This window comes from Aotus nancymaae, unplaced genomic scaffold (assembly GCF_030222135.1).
Source record: "Aotus nancymaae isolate 86718 unplaced genomic scaffold, 86718_ANA_hifiasm-v0.15.2.pri h1tg000029l, whole genome shotgun sequence".
Lineage (NCBI taxonomy): Eukaryota > Metazoa > Chordata > Mammalia > Primates > Aotidae > Aotus > Aotus nancymaae.
In genome coordinates, this window is record NW_026988442.1 from 85,432,159 (window position 1) to 85,454,749 (window position 22,591).

Here is a 22,591-nt window from a genome sequence, read left to right on the forward strand (position 1 = left end):
TGCTATTGTAAATGGAATTGTTTACTTAATTTATTTTGGGACTGTTCATTCCTAGGCCATAAAAATACCACTGATTTTGCATATTGATCATGTATTTCACAATCTTGCTGAAATCATTTATTAAACAATAGTTTTGTGTGTGAGAGAGTGACTTTCTTAGGATTTTCTGTTTGCAAGATCATATCATTTGCAAATAGAGGTGTTACTTTTTTCCAATCTAGATGCCTCTTTCCTTTTTCTTTGTCTTTCTTGCATAAGTATCCTGGATCCTCCAGTACAATGTTGAATAGAAGTGATGAGACCAGAACACGTCTTCTTCCTAATCTTAGGGGGAAAGTTTTTAGATTTTATGAATGATCTTATTAGCCATGGGTTGTTTATAAATGCCCTTTATCAAGTTGAAGAAGATCCCTCTGTTACTTGTTCATTGAGTGTTTGCATCCTGAAAGTGTGTTTAGTTTTGTTAAGTGCTTTTCTTTTATTCTATTAAGGTGGTATATTACATTGATTTTCAGATGTTAAATTGACCTTGCATTCCTGAGATAAATCGCACTTAGACATAATGTGTAATGCTTTGTATATGTTGTTTGATTTGGTTTGCTACTATTTTTTTGAGGTTTTATATCTGTATTCTTACATACTAGGATTTTTTAAAAGATTTTAATTATGGTAAAATACACATAACATAAAATTTACCAACTCAACCATTTTTTTTTTTTTTTTTTTTTGAGACGGAGTCTCGCTCTTGTTACCCAGGCTGGAGTGCAATGGCGCGATCTCGGCTCACCGCAACCTCCGCCTCCTGGGTTCAGGCAATTCTCCTGCCTCAGCCTCCTGAGTAGCTGGGATTACAGGCACGCACCACCATGCCCAGCTACTTTTTTGTATTAGTAGAGACGGGGTTTCACCATGTTGACCAGGATGGTCTCGATCTCTCGATCTCGTGATCCACCCGCCTTGGCCTCCCAAAGTGCTGGGATTACAGGCTTGAGCCACCGCGCCCGGCCAACCATTTTTAAATATACAGTTTAGGAGTGTTAAGTATACTTAACATTGTTTTGCAACCCATTTGCAGTTTCTTGCAAATCAAAACTCTATAACCATTGAACAATTCTCCATTTTCTCCTCCCCTCAGTCCTTGGTAACCACCATTCTACTTACTGTTTCTATGAGTTTGACTACCCTAGATACTTCACGTATGTAAATTCATGTATTTGTCTTTTTCTGACTGGCTTTTTTCACTTAGATTAATGACCTCAAGATTCATCCATGTTGTAACATAAGTCAGAATTTCCTTCATTTCTAAGGGTAAACATACCACATTTTCTTCATTCATTTGTCTATGTCACTGGACAGGGTTGCTTTTGCCCTTTGCCTATTGTGAATAATGCTGCTAAGAACATGGATATATAAGATCTCTTTGAGACCCTGCTTTCATTTATTTCAGGTATATATCCAGAAGACGAATTCCTGGATCATAGCACACATGGGCTTTTGGTTTTGTTTTTATAATTTGTTTAAAATCAGACTTCAGATATAGTCTGCACATTTTGATTGGTTTATATGTCTCTTAAATCTCCTTTAATTGAAAGTTTCCTCCTTCATTTCTTGTCTTTTTTTTTTTTTTTGGTAATTTATTTGATAAACGAATCAGATTATTTGCACTGTATTTCTGACAGTGTGGATTTTGCCAGTTTAAATCCCCAAGGTGGTGTCTCTGTGTTTCCTAAAAGTGGTACATATATGGCTTGAGCAGCTTAAGTCATATATTCTTTCTTCAAAAGCACGTAATGTCTTATTGTCTTTCCTTTTGTGAAGTTAACACCCTTGAGTAATCAATCCCTGCATTCATTAATTTATTGGATTTGCAAAATAATGATACTCTAATTCTATCATTCTGTCTTATTAGCTGGACTACTTCTTTAAGGAGAAACATCATATCTACTATTTGGTTAACAAGTGCTATAGCTTGTGTAGGAAAGGCAAGGAAAACATTTGATTCTTTCCCTATATCTACAAGTTTTCAATATAATAAATCATTTCCTAGCTTCCTCCAAGGGTGATGACTTAACTTTTGTTTGGTTATTGTTTTGAAATGAAGGATTTAAACATAATTAATGTGTTTCAACCCATTGTACTTTTTTTTTTTTAATGATATCCAAATTGTCCTGTTTTTGGCCAGTGGGAGCCTATTCATCGTGGCTTCTGAGTCCTTTTGTCAAGACCCTGGTAACTTTGATAGCTGTGTTACTATCAGAAAAGGCCTACCTTGTACATCTCGTGCCCCTGATTTAGAATCAGTAGTTTCTCCAAAAAGCCTGGTTCTTTTTATTGAGAAACTATTTTAGGCACCAGCCTCTGGGCTTTAAGGACTTTTATTTGCTTGGGTTAATTTTTGTCTCTCAAATTGTCAAATTGCTAAAACCAGGAGAATACATTGGATAAGGTTAATATTGATGCTTTCAATACAAATTTAGTACCACAATGTTTTTACTTAGCCTTCTTTACATCATCATCTCCTTTCTTCTTTAACAAGAATACTTGTTCTCTACAATATTATTAGCAATGAAAGATTTAGAATATCACAAATACTCCACATTACACAACTGTTTCAGAATAACAACACTACCACCATAAACAGTATGGCTAATGAAAAGAGTTTTACTTTTTTCCCCCACAGGTCTTATTGCCCTTTGAATATATTCTCCCACAGACATGTAGTCAGATTACTGGGGGTTTTGTTTGTTTGCGGTATTTTTGAGACAGAGTCTTGCTCTGTTGCCAGGCTGGTATGCAGTAGTGTGATCACCATGCATCGCAGCCTCAACCTCCTTGGCTCAAATGTGCCTCCTATCTCCACTTCCCAAGTATCTTAAGCCTACAGGCACATGCCACAGTACCCAGCTAATTTTTCTTTTTCTTTTTTTTTGGAGACACAGGGTCTTGCTATGTTGCCCATGCTCGTCCTGAATTCCTGGCCACAAGTGATACTCCCACCTTGGCCTACAAAAATGCCGGGATTACAGGCATGAGCCACTGTGGCCAGCCAAATTACTGTTTTAAAGTCTCTTCAGGGCAGAGCACGGTAGCTCACACCTTAATCCCAGCACTTTGGGAGGCTGAGGCAGGTGAATCACCTGAGGTCAGGAGTTCAAGACCAGCCTGGCCAACATGATGAAACCCTGTCTCTACAAAACTTAGCCGGGCATGATGGCAGATACTGTAATACCAGCTATTCAGGAGGCTGGGGCAGGAGAATCACTTGAATCTGAGAGGCAGAGGTTGCAGTGAGCCAAGATTGAACCATTGCACTCTAGCCTGGGCAACAGAGCGAGACTCTGTCTCAAAAAAAAGTCCCTTCAAATAGCTTTCCTCTATATGGTTGTCATCAAGTAGATGCACATATTGATTAGTTTCATGATATTTTTAATTCTTAGGGATTTAAAAATTTTGTAATTATGTGCTATATTTACATTATTCCAAAGTATAAATCTAAAAAGAAGGAAAGTATATTTAATGAAGTCTAGTCTCTGTCCCTCTCCTGCTCCCTTTTCCCTCCATCCCTTTATAGGAAACTGTTTTGAAATAATTTATTCTTGTTGCTTTTTTTTTTCCCTTAACATACACTGAGATAGATATTTGTGTTTTCCTCCCTTTCTTTTATAAAGGTAATATAATATATATACTTTACCTACCTTCCTTTTTTAACTTAATAAAATATCCTGAGATCATTCATTCTCTAGTAGTTTGTAGACTTTTGTCCATTTTCTTCCCCGCTAACTAATATTCCATTGTGAGAATGTACAGTAGTCACCTGGTCCCTATTGATGGCAATTAAATTGTTTCCACTTTTTCTGTTATAAATAAGTAGACAATGAATAGTCTCATTTTGTGAATATGTGTTTTCAATTTCTGATTTATGTTTTGAATAGATTCTTAGAAGTGAGATTGCTGGGTTAAGAGGTAAATTAATTTTGTCATATGCTGCCAAATTCCCCTTTATAGGGGCTGCAGTATTTTAATATCCCTACCAACAACATATAAGTGAGTTTTGCCAACAAAACATATTGCCAAACTTTATTTTTTTTTAACCAGTCTTTGGTGAAAAATGGTATATTTATGCAGTTTTACTTTGCATTTTTCAAATAAGCAAGCCAAGTGAGATGTTTGTCTGGTTTTTTTTTTGGGGGGGGGGATGGTTTTCTGACTTTTCTGATCAATTCTGTTTTTTATATTTTATTTTTCAGAGTCAATACAGATTTGTATGTGAAGCTATTCTGAAAGTTTATGAAGAAGGCTTTGTTAAACCCTTAACATCATCATCAAATAAATAAGAAAGCAAAAAGATCTGGGATATGTGTTGGAAAACTGCTTTCTCTTATGTTCACTGTGCCATAATACTGCTCACAGAAAATGGCATTTTACAAAAAAAAAAATGAACTCAAAAAAACTTTGAAATCTTCAGCACTGTTGCACTTTATGTTTTAAAAAATGTCACTCTTTCAAAATCTATAACTCATGTATTTGAAGACTATTTCATGCTTTGCTCCGAACAAATAGTAAATAACTAAGTATGTTCAGGGTAATTTATGAAATTTTGTGGTGGTGCCATGCAATCCCCTTTTGGTAGAATTGCCACAAACAAGGCTCAAAATTCTCATCATCTCTGTTACACACCTGTATCATGAAAGCAAAAAGGAAGTAAACATCAGGAGTCAGCTCTGGTCTTTTGCAGTGGTTTGCGTACTTACTATACTGATTACCAGATTTTATTTTTAAAATTTTAGCAATATCATTCTTAATATTAGCCAATACACTGCCTATGGATGCAGCACATTTTTCCCTGCACACCCCCTGTAGAGACCTGCCTGCTGCTCAGAAGAAGAAAGGTGGAATTTGCTGTTCCCAGGAAATGCTGCACATTGTCCATTTACCAGCATCTTATAGAAAACATAAATATGAATCTACAAATTCTCTTGGATTTAATAATATAACTTATATTTATCATAAGGTTGGCTTATTCCAAATCATGTGATTTCACATACTTGATGTAAAGGAATGCATGCATTGTGTCTTAACCCCTTAAGTGCCTTGAGACATCCTTGTATGTCTAACGAAAAGGCACTCATTTGACCCCACTAGGAGGTATATATGTATATTGTACATTCTTATATTTTTATGCATTTTGAGTAAGTTCACATTTTAAAAAACAGCTTATATTGAGTGTTATACAGTCAAAGAAGGGTAAGGAAATTCTGTTTCTTACTCAGTACTTGTGATTTGCTGTAAGAAGCAAAGATAATTTGTGTTCTACTGAGTGCACACTCTGCTGCTATGGAATTATTTAAAATCTGCACATTCCTTTACTTGAGGGACTGAGGGGTTACAGTTTAACGGCTCAACTTTAAAAGATGCTTTATGCTTCAAATTTCATATTTATTTCATCCCTAACTTTAGGAAGACATCTAACATGCACATTAATGTTAAACATATTGATACTCTAAGCTAAAGTTAGAGCAGATAATTGTGATGTATTCATATCCATAACTAAAATGTTATTCTTTAGCACTCATTTCAGTTAATATCAAACTTTGTTCACGTTGATCTATTGATTGGGATTCTTCAAACAAAGAATGAAATATTGTTGACTTATTTCTAGGTGTAATCACTCAGTAACTAAAATGAGAGTTTTCTTGTCCTTTTTTGTACAATTATTCCATTTTATGTGTACTTATTAAGTTATAAGCATGTTAATAAGGAGACTTTTGATTGTCCAGCCTAATAGAGGATCTGATTCCCATATTTTCCTCTTCAGGTTTTTTTAAGTCTACAGAGAGATAGAACTTTAAAATTGCCCACTTTGATAAAAGTGAAAAATTTGTTCACCTGTTCAAATGTTATTTTACACAATTATTTTATGTCGATTGCAGTTTTTTTTTTGAGACGGAGTTTAGCTCTTGTTACCCAGGCTAGAGTGCAATGGTGCGATCTTGGCTCACTGCAATGGATTGCAGTTTTAAAAGATTGAGTTAAAAAACTGAAAGCAGTTTCTAAATATTTCTGTAAGGTCTTCCTAATGATTAGAGTCAAATGGGAGATATTTTGGAAAGTCATCTAGTATGAGGGGAAAAGTATACATTTTTAAATCTGCAACATAATCTAAATGATGTCATTTCAAATATTCAAAACTCGTAATAATAAATTTCAGGAAATTAAGCTCCTAAACGTTAATAGTCAAGATACCAAATAAATTATCATAGTAAAATATTTAAGTTTATTTAAAGAGAGAAGTAGACCGGGCGTGGTGGCTCACGCCTGTAATCCCAGCACTTTGGGTGGCTGAGGCGGGTGGATCACGAGGTCAAGAGATCAAGACCATCCTGATCAACATGGTGAAACCCCATCTCTACTAAAAATGCAAAAAATTAGCTGGGCATGGTGGTGCGTGCCTGTAATCCCAGCTACTCAGGAGGCTGAGGCAGGAGAATTGCCTGAACCCAGGAGGCAGAGGTTGTGGTGAGTCGAGATTGCGCCATTGCACTCCAGCCTGGGTAACAAGAGCAAAACTCCATCTCAAAAAAAAAAAAAAGAGAGAGAAGTAAACATAACCTTTATGTCAAAGAGAAATTCTCTTATCTATTTCCTGACTTCACAGTCAAAACAGTATAAGATAGTAAAGTAACTTATAATCTTATTTGATCATTCTGTTCTAAAAACAGATAAATATAATTTAGGCTGCTGTATGACATCATGATAAATTGAAAAGTGAGAAAGTAAAATTATGTTGGCGTCTACATATTAAATAACTGTTTTGGCAGTTTTTCACCTGAATTTAAAAATAAAATTCATCTGTTCTATCTGTATGGATAGAATATGACAACCATAGACCAAAAGATACAGTTGTGTAGATATGCAGAGACAGACGTCATGGTTGGCATGTTCTTTAATTTAGGGCTTTGTTTATACTTGTGAGTTTAATCATTTCTTGGCAATGAGCACTGCTGCCTTTTTAAATCATCAATGCCTGTCTTTAAATGCCAATCTATTAGAAGTTTAGAGTTACATTTCAATTTCTTCTATGTGAATTTTTCATCTGGGAACTACCCACTGTCATTTTTATGTACAAAAAAGGTCCTTTTTTAAAACCATATTTATTAGGATCTTATTTAAATTATCCTTTACAACTTCTTAAAATGAATATGCTAATAGATAAGACTTCATCCATTACACCTAGGAATTTTTTAACCTGTTATCAATCTAAATAGGTTTCTAGAAATAATCCTAGCTTTCATACACCATGTAGTTCTAGACTCCGTCCATATCAATGTAACATTATGTGATAAAATGCCAAAATTTCTTGTATCTAAGCTACCCTCCCACTCTTCTAGCCACCTCTCACCTCAACACCCTTAAGAAAGCAGTGCTGACTTTTATTCTGACAAGTGGAAATCAATATTGGATAACCAAGGGGCTTTTGTAAATGCTAAGAAGTGTTTGTGAAAACCTTCCCTTTCTGAGTTAGGATTGTTTTTTCGTGTTCATTTCAGGTGTTTTATTGAGCATCTGATTTGTGTCAGTACTATGTAAATATGATGAGGAGTATTTGAAATAGACTTTACATTCACCAGAAGATTGATAGTGTTTGTCAAACCAATACATCCATTCAAAATTGAGGCAGAATAAACAGCCTAAGAAATTATTTCCTTTCTACAGTCTGCTAGGAGAAAGAGGTGATAGGGGAATGGTTGATGATTTTAATCAAGAGTAAAGGGAGCATTTATTATATGAAATCTGACTTCAGATGTGCAAAGGTATGTTAAGACATTAAGACAATAGCTGGAAGGTTTCAAATATGTGTACACACACATAGAGATACTTTTGTGTGTTTATTTATATGTGTATTTCACAAAGGCTAATGCCCACAGAGGAAAAGGATTGTTTTAACTACTGGGTTGTTTGTCATCCACTGGCAGGATCTGAACAGGTCTAATTGAGTATTTAAGCAAAAGTGTCCTGTCTTCTGTCTCCACTAGAAATACTGCAGTTTGAGAGCTGAAAGGAACTTGAAAAATGTTATCCAGTCTTCACTTACCCTATTTTTAATGGCATTAAGAAACAGAGGTCCAGCAATGGTTATTGATTTAGCAGTCTGGTCTTCTACGATCTGCTTTCTAATTATCAATCTAGTATTCCTATATTATACTGGAATTTCAATAAATTATAACCTATGTGAATATCATAAATTCTTGTGAATTTTTGTCTATTTCCAGTAGAGAAGCATACTCAGGCAGTGTTTTCACTTAACTATGATGACCTTAGAAGATGTCACTTAAGTTAGAAGATAAGCAGACTTCAAAAGTGATCTTAACTAAGACCCCCACTCAGTTTGCTAGTCATGCCTCCCTGACAGAACATAAGCTTTTGTAAAGTATTTAGGCTGATACATATGCCGTATGCAAACATTCTAGACTGCAATTAGAAGACTAATTTTTAAAAGCACTCGAAACATAGAACTAAGATTTAGAATATATGTCCATTTATAATGAAATAATTTATGTTCTTAATGCGTACATGTAAGAGAAGTAAATAAAGCATTACTTGTTTTATAATCTTATCAGGAAGAGAGAAGGAAACATTAGTATATAACAATGTGCTATTTAATATCTGTATTTTGAATATTTAAAATACTCTGATGGTAAGGTTGCCAAAGTAATTTTGAATTCATAAAAGTTGTTTATACCACAATAATGTGGGATATGTTTACAGGCTCTTTTATTTTGTGGTAGTTATTTTATAGTTCAGAGGAAATTGCATTTCAGTCACTTATAGTAAATACATTATAATAAATTTTTGTTGGAATAAACATCTCAATAATAGGACATAGATAAATGATGCAGCAGCCTGCTTTTATGAAAGTTGGTGCATTATGTAAGCTGCCACCGTTAATACTTTGTATTAACATTGCTTACTGCCCCATTTGCTTCACCTAACTGACCACAGTTGCTGGAACCATTCTTTTTGTGGTGCTTCCTCCAAGTGAAATAACTGTGTTATTAAAACCTACTGGATTAATTTTATCAAATATCAGACTTATACTGATCTGTTAGCAGAGATTTATTGGTGTCTCAGTGTGGTCACAATACAAGTTGTAACAACCATTTTATAAAATTCTTAGAGAATTACGTGAATACAAGGGAATTGACATAATCCTAAAACATTTTTTGAGGGCTAATTGATAATAGTTAATTTCAGCAATTTTATCGAGAACCCAATAAATTAATCCCTCATTTGTATGTTTTTGGTTCAACTTACCATGTCTGCAACCATTATCAACACAATGTTTTATTATATATGGACTTAATTGATTCTCAATAGCAATTACTACAGTGTGTCTTACAATGTTATCAAAAACAAACAGCAGTCTCTGTTTCTGCCAGAAATTAGACATTTTATTTTTACAGTCCTGATGAATTTGTTGTGAGTAGACACCAAATACTTGTTTGCATATAAATTTGCTGCTATTTGTATGTTTTTCTACTGTAGTGTACTGTTGATTTCTGAAGTGTTGTAATCATTATAATTTTTATTTGAATAATCCAAGCGAAATGGGCAACCAGAAGTAATATCTGCTAGGGTGCAATCCATCAGCATTGGTTCAGTGCATACATAAGTAAACCAGTTTAAAAATTTTTTACAAAGCAAAAGGTATTAGCAATATTGCTAAAGACTACCATTTAAGGGGAAAGTTCAAATGTTTAACTTATTGAAAGCTTTTAAAATTTTCAGTGCAAGAATGAAAATGTTTGAAGACCTTGTTAAGCTCATAAAACTTTCAGTTAAACACTGTAGAGTTTCCTACCTTTGTTGTGTAAAGGATGTAGAAAAATATTTTTCTATGAACAGAAGGTTGAAACTATTAACTTCTTTAATTTCATTGTTTAAAGGAGATAAAATGATCTTTGTTATGTCTTTCATGCTGTAAAGAAAATGAATGTATCTTTGAAATGTTATTAGAATTATGACTTGATTATAAGGATACTCTATTTGTTTAAAAAAGTCTACAAGGGATTGAAAAGAAAGGGAAGAGTATTACACTTCCTTATACAAAATGCAATTTTAGAAGAAAACTAATTTTCATTATAAACGAGCAATTATTGAAGCATATTTCAAATACAATGTACTTTTTTTCAATTTTCTTTGCCTCTAGAATAGAAACTTTTCAGAAAATTTGCACATACTGTTTTTAAGTGTAAAATAATTTTTGGAGTGTGGAAGGGTGTTTGTGTGTGAAGGTAAATGTGTTGCTATATGTGTTTACCATGGAGAAAGTTTCCAGGCTTTGTCAAATGAGGACATTGTTGTGAGGGTGTGACTTTTGTGAAGACAGAAAACTGTGCCTAAGATTCATTACAGTGAGTATGTGCAGAGCCCCCTGCCCCAGTACATGGTTTTTGCCTTTTTATTCCCAATGTCTTGGACAGTTAAGACCACTTAGCCCAACTCTGACTTGTAGCAGTGGTGTCTTACATGCTTAAGAGTTTATATTAATTCAGCTGAACAAAAACCCCCTACGTTTTAAACCTCTTTTGTAGGTGTGATTAATATGTGCAACAGCTTCTTTAAATTTATCACTCATTAAACTTGACTCACTGGGGACTTCATTATTTTTATTTCTGTTTCCACCTCTCCAACTTTTTAAAAATCACTAATTTGGCTTTGTGAAGTAAGTACTCAACTACAGAGTGATCTCTTTCATGAACTTTGCTACAGCTGTTAACGGATTGGTGTCAGACTCTCAACCCTGGGAGTTTCCAAAATTTAGCAAATATTACTTGTGATAAGCTTAAATTAAGTGCCACATTGCTAAGTAAAAGTATTACCAGGAATCCATCAAAGAGGAGCTAGCCCTGCTCACACCCTTAGACCCTGATAGGTGCTGATTCATGCCTTCTCCACAAATCAGCAGTTGTGTTCATTCTCACCGTAGTCACAGTTGAGCTCATTTTACCATATATTCAAAGAAGCTTTTTAGTTTCTATCCTGAATTGTAGTGTTCCAGTTATTTGCCTTCCTGGGCAAGAAAATTTTAACCCAAGTCTGGGGTTCTCTGGCACCTGTCTTTTCCACTCCTTCAATGAGTTGGCAAGATTATTCATATAATCTGTAGGGTAGGTCAAATTTCAATGCTAAATTTGATTTTTTGACTTTTAAATAGTAGCACTTTATTTCATGCTGACTACCAACTTAATTTGTACATTTTAAAATCCTAGAAGTTTTGTAAATATAGGAAAATTTTAATTAGTATTGGAGGTCATGAGATTGGACCCAATTTTAAATATAATGATCTCTTCATAGTTTATTTGATGTAAGAGGCAACTTGTGTGATCTTGGCTTTGCAAGTTTTCTGTGATTTATGTAGCACAATAAAGGATACCCAGTTGACTCTGTTACTGAACTCTTGAGTTCTCACAGCTAGCTTCATCTGAGCTTGGTCATATAATCATTTCTGACTTGGATTTTTTTGTGGATTACATGAATACTTGGAAATCCATTTGTTTTCAGTGTAGTACCTAGGGTTAAGTAGATACTGCACAAGTAAGATTAAGGGAATAAAAGTCCCGACACTTTATATTCATGTTAAGGGGCATGATTTAAGAGACTTGAAACAGTTTACATTAAACTGTTTTGATTTTCTGCCAGTAGACTATATCTGCTTAAAAAAAATTAAAATTGTTCAACCCAGTGTTCTCCAGCATCAGGACATTACAGTTGTAATCTATGTTGTAATCTTTTCAAATAAGAAAAGCTACTCCTTACTCTCTACAGTGTAGGCTTAATTTTAGAACCGATAATTTAGTATATCTGCATCAATGATATTTTTAAAGTAGTCTTAAAAATAATTATTTCTATGTAGAGGGTGTTTTAATTTGGGATTTTTTTTCTTGTAACAGGTGCTATTTGTAAATATGAAGGGGGAAAGTCACATAGTTAAAAGCCTAGCTTATGTCATAATTAAAATACAGTTCTACATTTCATGTTTGATTTTATTAAACTAGTGGCAAAATCAAATTGGTCCCTTAGTTTTTTAGATTACCTTTTCCCCCATTTCACAAAATATAATCTCATAATTAGGGAAAGAAGCTAAGGGTTTGTCTAAAATGTGCATAAGCTTGAATGTGGTCAACACTTCATAATTTGAAATCATCACTCTGCATTTGTCACTGCAGCTTACTGTATGCTTGAAAGGCCTTGTGTATTTGTCTTAATTTTAGTGGAAAATTAGAATTTCTGCCATTCATATACAAGAAAAATCACAAATACAGCAAACAAGATAAAAATGATGGTTTGCATTAAAACTGTTTTAGTCTTAAGAGCCATTTATATTATGTGAAATGCTGTTATACATATCTTGTTGGCCAGATTTCATTTTGAGAAACAGTTGTTCAGGTACAAACATTAAAAAAAAAAAAAAAACTCTAGCTATGACTCTTTAATGTTCAATTGCAAAATAAAGATGTGCTTTAGTAATCTAAAGTATAGGAGTTTTGAAGATTCTTTTATGGGAGTTTTTCATGGGCTTTTCTAACAATGGTTATATTTATTAATTGGTTATCAGGAATGGAGAGCATGACAAGTGTAAAATTTATTTCTAGAGTTATTGACTCAGTGGCTGTATTTGACGAAGGGACTAGGTGAGAAAGTAAAAGGGATTTAGAAGATTAAACAATGTCTGAAGAGAAACTCTTCTTTCATTGTGGACACTGCTTGGCTCCTCTCCCAATACCAACCCTCTATTCTCATAATCCTAAGGTAAGACCTTGTCAAACAAAACAAAGGACCTCTCCTTCTATGCTTGAAGTCAGCTTGCCTACGTGCAGTTAGATATGCCATTTTTCCTCTGAACGAAAAGAATTACCTAGAGAAAAGGTAATAAGCAGAAAGGTGAAAGATTTATGATTATACCATGCCTCTGTTCTTATGTAGATGATAAAAATTCAAACAGTATAATGAGGGTCAAAATGAGTTGTGACATCCTCTTCCCCAATGCCCCCACCCTAAGAAAAGCCCCCTCAAGCTAATGACAACCTCTATTCACTTTCTTGTATTTTCTTCTGGGGTAAAAATGTATATTTCACATTTGTATGTACATACACATTTTGTTAAAGCCAACAGGATTGTACAGTATGTTCTTCTACAGCTTGCTTTTGTATCTTGGGATATGTATAGATCTTATGTATATTAGCATATTCAGATATATCTCATTCTTTTTCACCACTGCCTAGTACTCTTATGGTTATACTGTAATTTAATTTCTTAATGGACATTTAGATGGTTTCCAGTTTTTGCTGTGCAAACTAAGCTGCAATGAACATCATACAAATACTTTTGTTAATTGTTGCAAGTGTATGCAGAGGGTAAATTTAGAGCAGTAGGGTTTCTAGGTCATAGGGCATCTGCATTTTTAGGTATTAATATTGTCTAATTGTTCTCAGGCACCATTATACTAGTTTATACTCTTCTACCAAAGCATATGAGAATGTCTGTTTCCCCCCCATTCTTATTAGAACTTCATGAAACTTAATTTACCTGCTTATCTCAGAGAAGAAATATTTCTTTTGTAAAGTTAGGTAGCTTTATTGATCCCTTCTATTTTTTTACACTACATTCGGTATTGATATCCTTTCCTTATTTTTATATTAGTTTGAGATTTTAATCACATGAGATGTTGGAAATTAAGGAAACAAGTCATTTGTCAGTCATATGTTGCAGAAACGCACTGTGCTTTGACTCTATTTGCTTTGCTGATAGGAGGAATACGAGGACATTTTTAATGCTTGTATAAACAAACATACCAATCTTCTTGATGGCTTTTGAGTTTGGTGTATACATGCAAAGGCTTTACTCTAGTTCCTAATCACATTCCATTTGTGACTGAAGCTTTCTTAACCACCATCCAAATAACCAACTCGAAAGACTGACACTCTGCTTTCTACTTTTGATCTCCTTTGCCTTGTTGACTGCTCTCAGTTGTTCTATTGCTCTTCCAGTTCCACCAGTTAAACTGTAAGCTTGCTAAAATCAGTTGTGCTTATGTGCTTTCATATGCATACAAATATATCTTTATTATGTCATTTAATTATGTATTACACAAGCCAATGGAATCAGTGTGAAAAGGTTGGGTTATTGTGAAAGCCTTAAACACTGAGTCATTAAAATTTTAAGGATTTTTATTTTATTTATTTATTTTAGACAGGTTCTTGCTCTGTTACCCAGGTTGGAATGCAGTGATGTGATCTCAGCTCACTGTAATGTCTGCCCCCAGGCTCAAGTGATCCTCACACCTCAGGCTCCCTAGTAGCTGGGACCACAGGTGTGTGCCACCACACACGGCTAATTTTTTTTTTTTTTTGGAGAAACGGTTTCACCACGTTGCCCAGGCTGGTCTTGAACTCCTTCCTGCTTAAGTGATCCACCCACCCACCTTGGATTCCCAAAGTGCTGGAATTAACGGGTGTGAGCCACCACACCCAGCCGAAGATCAGTTTTTTTGATTTATTGCACACAGATAGGAGCAAGACAACTATGAGAGACTAACAAAAATCTAAGTGATGCGCTTAAGGTTTTTTTGTTTTGTTTTGTTTTTGGCAAGAGAGACTAAAGAATGACAAGGAGGCTTAAACCTATTGAAAAAAGCCTTGGCCCTACATTGAAAAGAATCACAAATGAATATACATTTATGTTTTTTAAGCTAAAACCAAATGCATATAGTGTTTTTCCTCCTTTAAATGGTTTTTTATTTAATCAGGTACTAGTTCTGATCCCATCAGATACGTGATCTTGTGCAATTTAGCAGTTTCTCTGTTGAAAAAAATGTAGACAGTTTTAAAATTTTTGCAGTTAAAATTAATAAACTATATCCTTTTATACATTTCATTTTTTTCTTCAATTTTTTTTTTTTTTAGACACGACGTCTCTTGTCACCCAGACTGGAGTGCAGTGGGTCAATAGCAGCTTATTGCAGTCTTCCCACATGAGCCTCCTGAGTAGCCATGCCACTGCACCTGGCTAATTTTTTTTTTTTTTTTTTTTCAGATGGAGTTTTGCTCTTGTTGCCCAGGCTGGAGTGCAGTGGCGCAATCTCAGGTCACTGCAACCGCTGCCTCCCGGGTTCACGTGATTCTCCTGCTTCAGCCTCCTGAGTAACTGGGATTACAGGCATGTGCCACCACGCCTGGCTAATTTTCTATTTTTAGTAGATACAGGGTTTCTCCATGTTGGTGAGGCTGGTCTCAAACTCTCAAGCTCCCGACCTCAGGTGATCCGCCTGCCTTGGCTCCCAAAGTGCTAGGATTACAGGTGTGAGCCACTGCACCTGGCGTACTTGGCTAATTTTTTTTAATTTTTTTGTAGAGCAGGGTTTCACTTTGTTTCCCAGGCTGCTCTCAAAACTCGTACTCCTAGCTTTTGGATGGCACCACTGCACTTTAGCTTGGGCAACAGAGTGGGACCCTGCCTTAAAAATCAAATCAAATCTAGAAAACTCAATGAACACAAAGCAGGATACTCTCTTCAACACAAAGTGAAATACATTAAATTGTCAAAACCCAAAGACAAAGAATTTTGAAAGCAGCAAGAGAAGAGACTTATCAGGTAGAAGGAATCTTTAATAAGATTAGCAACAGATTTCTACTGAAAACAATGGAAGCCATGAGGCAGTGAGATGCCATATTTAAAGTTCTAGGGAAATCTATGTCAGCTGGATGCAGTGCCTGTGCATGTAATCCCATCACTTTGGCAGGTCGAGGTGGGAGGAACACTTGTGGCCAGGCATTTGTGACAAGCCAGAGTAATACAGGGAAACCCAGTCTCTACCAAAAAAAAAAATTTTTTTAATTAGCCAGGTGTGGTGGCCTGTGCCTATAGTCCCAGTTACTTGGGAGGCTGAAGTGGGAGGATCACTTAAGCCCAGGAGACTGAGGCTGCACTGAGCTATGACAATACTACACTCCAGCCTGGGCAACGGAGTGAGATCCTGTCTCATAAATAAATAGAAGATATACAGTGGGTTCTTCAGAAACAAAAAGGATCATAAGAAGCTATTATGAATAATTAATTATATGCCATCAAACTGGATAACCTAGAAGACATAAAGTCCCCGAAACATACAATCTATCAGGACTTAATCTAAAAGATATAGAAAGCCTGAAAAGACCACTAACAAGGAAACCAAAGTCACAATTTAAAACTTGCTAACAAAAACAGCCCAGGACCAGATGGTTTCACAGCTGAATTCTACCAAACATTCAAAGAGGAATTAATACCAATACTTCTTACACTCTTTTAAAGAATAGAAGTAGAGAGGACACCTCCAGACTCATTTTATAAGGATAGCATCACAATGATACCAAATTCAGACAAAGACATGATAATAAAACTATAGGCTAATATATCTGATGAACAGATGGAAAATTCTTTAATAAAATGCTAGCAAACTGAATTTGAAGATACATCAAAAAGATTATATACCATGACCAAGTGGGATTTATCCCTGGGATGCAAAATTGGTTTAATATATGTAAGTCCATCACTGATGCACATTAACAGAATAAAAGATAAAAAGCCCAGCATCCATTTATGATTAGAACTCTCAACAAAATAGGTCTAGAAAGAAACTTCCTTAATACAAAAGACCATTCATGAAAAGCCCACAGGAAACATCAAAATAAATGAGAGAAAACTGAAAATTTTCCCATTAGATCTGGTAAAGGACAAGGAGGCCCACTCACCAGTTCTTTTCAACAGAGGACTAGAAGTACTAGCAAGAACAGTCACACAAGAAAAATAAAAGGTACCCAAATAGAAAACGAAGAAGTAAAATTAACCTATTTGCAAGTAACATGTTCTTGCATGTAAAATCCTAAACACTCCACAAAAAAACTATTAAAACTAATAAATCCAGTAAAGTTGCAGGATACAAAATCAACATACAAAAATCAGTTTCTTTACAGCAATGATGATTTTCTGAAAAGAGAATCAAGAAAACAATCCCACTGACAATAGCATCAAAAAGAATAAAATACATAGGAATAAATTTCACCAATGAGATGAAAGATGAGTACAATAAAAACTATAAAACATTGATAAAAGAAATTGAAGAAGATATAAATAAATTGGAAATATATCCCATGTTCATGGATTGGAAGATTGTTAAAATGCCTGTGTACTATCCAAAATACAGATTCAACATAATTTCTATGAAAATTCAAAAGGCATCTTTCTTTGAAATAGAAAAAACAATTCTAAAATGTGTATGGAACGAAGAGAGACCCTAAGTAGCCAACACGATCTTAAGAAAGAACAATGTTGAGGCATCACTCTTCCTGATTTCAACTTACATTACAAGGATATCATAATAAAAATATTATGGTACTGATGTGAAAACAGACACATAGAACAATGGAGCAGAATAGAGTCCAAAAATAAACCTTCACTTATATGGTCAACTGGTTTTTGATAAGGATGCCAAGACCATCTTTTCAACAAATTATGCTGAGAAAACTGGAAATCCACATGCAAAACAATGAAATTAGACCTTTCCGCTATGCACAAAAATCAATTCAAAATTGAATAAATACTTAAACCTTAGACAAAGCACTGTAAAAATCCTAGAAGAAAACACAGGAAAACTTTCTGACATTGGCTTTAACAATAATGTTTTTGGATATCACACCCAAAGGTCTGGCAACAAAAGCAAAAACAGGTGGGTTCACCTCAAACTAATAAGCTTCTGCAAAGCAAAACAAACAACAAAATGCAACCCGCAGTTGGGATATATTTGCAAACCATATATATTTTTCTTTTTTTGGGACAGAGTCTCCCTCTGTCGACCAAACTAGAGTGCAGTGGTGCAATCTCAGCTCACAGCAACGTCCGCCTCCTGGGTTCAAGTAATTCTCTTGCCTCAGCCTCCCGAGTAGCTGGGACTACAGGCACATGCCATCACTCCCGGCTATTTTTGTATTTTTAGTAGAGATGGAGTTTTCACCATGTTGGTCACACTGGTCTCAAACTCCTGACATCAGGTGATCTGCCTGCCTCAGCCTCCCAGAGGATTACAGGCATGAGCCTAGCCTTGAAAAACATATATCTGATAAGGGATTAATATCCAAAATATATAAAGAACTCACAACCAAATATCAAAAATAACCCAGTTATTAAATTGGCAAAGGACCCAAATAGGCATTTTTCCAAGGAAGGCATAAAAATGGCCAACAGGTATGTGAAATGGTGCTCAATATCACTAATCAGGGAAATGCAAATTAAAACCACAATGAGATACTACCTCACACTTTTAAGATAATCATTATCAAAAAAAAAAAAACTGTCAGTGAAGGTGTGGAGAAAAGGCAACCTTTGTACACTGTTGGTGGGAGTATAAATGGGTACATCCATTATGGAAAACAGCCTAATGACTTGGAAAAAAGTAAACCTGGGGCTACCATATGATCCAGATACAATAAAAGATAAGAGAGGATCTCTCTTCTGGGTGTCTTCCCAAAAGAAAATGAAACCAGTACATCATAAAGATAGTTGTTTTCATCCATTGAAGTACAGAAAGAAGCCAGGTGCATTGGCTCACATCTGTAATCCCAGCACTAGTGGAGGCCGAGGCAGGCAGATCACCTGAGGCCAGGAGTTCGAGACCAGCCCGGCCAATATGGTGAAACCTGTCTCTACTAAAAATACAAAAATTAGCCGGACATGGTGGTACATGCCTGTGATCCCAGCTACTCAAGAGGCTGAGGCAGGAGAATCACTTGAACCCCAGGAGGCAGAGGTTGCAGTGAGCTGAGATCATGCCACTGCACTCCAGCCTGGATGACAGAGCAAGATTCCATCTCAAAAAAAAAAAAAAAAGTACAGAAAGAAAAGATCTCTGCATTCCCATGTTTTAGCAGCATTATTCAGAGTATAGCCAAGATGTGGAAACAGCCTAAGTGTCTGTTCACAGATGAATAAAGGAATTTGCAACACCATAGATAAACCTAGAGGACATTATGCTAGTTGGAATAAGCTCGACAGAAGAATACTGCATAATTTTAATTATATGTGGAACCTTTAAAAAGCTACTAAACCAGGCATGATGGCTCATGCCTATAATCCCAAAACTTTAAGAGGCTGAGGTGGGAGGATTGTTTGAGCTCAGGAGTGTGAGACCAGCCTGGGCAACATGGCAAGCCCCTGTCTCTACACAAATTTTTAAAAAATTAACCAGGTTTGGCCGCATGCACCTATAGTCCCAGCTACTTGAGAGGCTGAGGTGGGAGCATCACTTAAGCCTGAGGGATCAAGGCTGCGAGAGCCTTTTTGGTGACACTGCACTCCAGCGTAGGTGACAGGGCAAGACCCTTTATGAAAAAGTAAATTTAAAAATGAAGAAAGCTACCACAAGATAAGAGGAAGTATCTAGGAGACATTGTGTTTAGTAGTCACTTTTTAGATAAATCTCCAAAAGCACAATTTGTGAGAGAAAAAAATTTATAATTGGACTTATTAAAATTAAAACCTTATACTCTGCAAAAGACGTTGTTAAGAGAATGAAAAGACAAGGGAGAACATTTGCAAAACACATAGTCGTCAAAGAACTGATGTCCAATATGTACAAATAACTTCAAAGTCAACAATAAGAAAACATCCCAATTAAATTGGGCAAAGTATCTACACAGACATCCAAATAATATACACAGATGCCAACATATGAAAGGATGCCCAACCTCGTAGGTCACTAGGGAATTTCAAATTAAAACAACAATGAAACGCCAACATATACCTATTAAATGACCCAAATCCAAAGCACTGACAATATCAAATGCAGGTGAGGATGTTGAGCAATGGAAACTCTCATTCATTGATAGTGACAATTGAAAATGATACACTTTGACATTTTCTTAAAAAGTTAAACATACTCTTGCTACGTAATCCAGTAGCTGTGCTCCTTGATATTTATCCAAATGAGTCAAAAACTGTTATCTACACAACAACTAATACAGCTATATTTATAATTGTCGTATGTTGGAAGCAACCAAGATTTCTCTTAATAGGTAAGTGGATAAATTGTGGTGCATCCATACAGTATAACATTATCCAGCAATAAAAAGAAATCAGCTATTGGGTCACTAAAAGACATGGAAGCGCCTTATATGCATATATTCTTTAAAAATTTTAATGACCAAAGCAAAGCATCTAAAACTACAGCTTCTGGAAGAATCATTTGTTCTTGCCCATCTTGTTCCTGTCTTCAGACCTGACCTTGGCCTCTCGTCGGGTCTTGCATTTAAGAGCAGGGTCTCTGAAGACCTCCTTATTGACAAGTTTGTCCAGGGGGATATCCACAGAGTACCTTCTCGGCAGTAGGTGACTGTAGTTATAAATGTTCACAAAATACTTGCTGTTTGACCTCTTGGCAATCTTCTTGCCTGTGGCTGCTGTCACTTTGCAGGGATAGCAGTCAATTCCAGCCACCAGAGCATGGCTGTAGCGGCGATCTGAGATGCCATCATCAGTGTTCTTCGTGATGACGGCTTTGCATTGGGGGTAGCACACAGCCAGAACAAACACCACTTTCCCAGGCTTTCATGAACTTGCCCATTTCAGCAGCAACCACTCAGGCCTACAGCCTTTAAATACATATTAATTACTGAATGTAAAAAGCGGATCATGGATCTGAAAAGTCCACATACATACTGTGCTGTACCAGCTGTATGGCATTCTAGAAAAAGAAAAACTATGGGATAGTATAATAAAAAGATCACTCATGTGTGAGGAGGAAGACAGGGATAAATAGAACACAGAGGAATTTTAGGAAAGTGAACTTATTCTGTTCTCTAATGTAATGGTGGATAGACGTCATCATGTGTTTGTCAAAATCCATAGAATGTAGGCCGGGCATGGTGACTCACTCCTGTAATCCCGGCATTTTGAGAGGCCAAGGTGGGTGGATCACCTGAGGTCAGGAGTTTGAGACCAGCCTGACCAACATGGTGAAACCGCATTTCTACTAAAAATACAAAAAACAAAACAAAACAAAAATAGCCAGGTATGGTGGCATGCCTGTAATTCCAGCTACTCAGGAGGCTGAGGCAGAAGAATCGCTTGAACTCAAGAGGCAGAGGTTGTGGTGAGCTGAGATCACACCACTGCACTCCAGCCTGGGCAACAGAGTGAGACTCTGTCTAAAAAAAAAAAAATCCATAGAATGTCCAACACACAAAGAGTGAAACCTGAGTTAATTGATGGACTTTAATTAATAATGTGTCAATACTGGTTCATCGATTGTAAGAAACCTGTAGCAGTAATGCAAGATATTAATAGAGAAAACTGTGGCGGAGAAATTATAGGGAAACTCTTTGTCCTCAATTATTCTGTGAACCTCAAACTGCTAAAAAAAAAAAAAAAAAAAAAAGCCTATTACCCTATTACCAAAAATTTATAGGCAGCCCCTCACCCCAGCGTTTCCCATCCTCTTCTCAGGCTTTATTTGTGTACGTCATATACTATATATTTTACTTATGTATTTTGGCTTACAGTCTAAATATATAGATATAGAATATCAGCTTTAGAAAGGCAGGGATGTGGCCGGGCGTGGTGGCTCATGCCTGTCATCCCAACACTTTGGGAGGCTGAGTTGGGCGATCACCAGGTCGGGAGATGGAGATCAACAAGGTGAAACCCCGTCTCTACTAAAAATACAAAAATCAGCTGGGCGTGGTGGTACGCACCTGTAAGTCCCAGCTACTCAAGACCATCCTGGCCAACAAGGTGAAACCCCGTCTCTACTAAAAATACAAAAATCAGCTGGGCGTGGTGGTACGCACCTGTAAGTCCCAGCTACTCAAGACCATCCTGGCCAACAAGGTGAAACCCCGTCTCTACTAAAAATACAAAAATTAGCTGGGCGTGGTGGTACGCACCTGTAATCCCAGCTACTTGGGATAGGCTGAAGCAAGAGAATGGCTTGAACCTGGGAGACGGAGGTTGCAGTGAGCCAAATCATGCCACTGCACTCCAGCCTGGCGACAGAGCGAGACTTTGTCTCCAAAAAAAAAAAAAAAAAAAAAAAGGCAGGCAGGGATGTTGTGTTGCTCATTGCTGTGTCCCCAGTACTTAGAACAGTGCCTGAAATGTAACCCCTTAGATTCTGATGATTTTTTTAAAGCTAGTTCTGAAAGATTCATCAATTGTCTTCTTTTAGTGAATTCAAGAGTTTGACATAAGTATTTGTAAACAAACATTGAGAATATGAGGAAATCTTTCCTTCCTTCTTTCCTTCCTTCCTTCCTTCCCTCCCTCCCTCCCTCCCTCCCTCCCTCTCTCTCTCTCTTTCTTTCTTGTGTCACTCTATCACCCAGGCTGGAGTGCAGTGGCGCCATACTGCCTCATTGCAACCTCCACCTCCTGGGTTCAAGCAATTCTCCTGCCTCAGCCTCCCAAGTAGCTGGGGTTACAGGCGGTGGCCACCACGCCCAGATAATTTTTGCATTTTTAGTAGAGACAGGGTTTCACCATGTTGGCTGTTGGCCAGGCTGGTCTT

At 36.3% G+C, this 22,591-nt stretch overlaps 1 protein-coding gene and 1 pseudogene across 3 annotated transcripts in view; one reads left to right on the forward strand and one right to left on the reverse strand.

Moving 5' to 3' along the window:
- PTPN4 (protein tyrosine phosphatase non-receptor type 4) overlaps positions 1–12,534 on the forward strand; it is a 220,490-nt gene extending 207,956 nt beyond the window's left edge. For all 3 annotated transcript variants that reach the window (XM_064382839.1, XM_012468378.2, XM_012468381.2), the window contains one exon: positions 4,248–12,534. In XM_064382839.1, coding sequence (XP_064238909.1) covers positions 4,248–4,334 — 87 coding nt within the window. In that variant the 3' untranslated portion in view covers positions 4,335–12,534. The remainder of the gene's footprint in view (positions 1–4,247) is intronic.
- Positions 12,535–20,250: 7,716 nt separating this feature from the next.
- On the reverse strand, positions 20,251–20,650 carry LOC105728185 (large ribosomal subunit protein eL27-like; annotated as a pseudogene).
- Between the last annotated feature and the right edge of the window lie 1,941 nt (positions 20,651–22,591).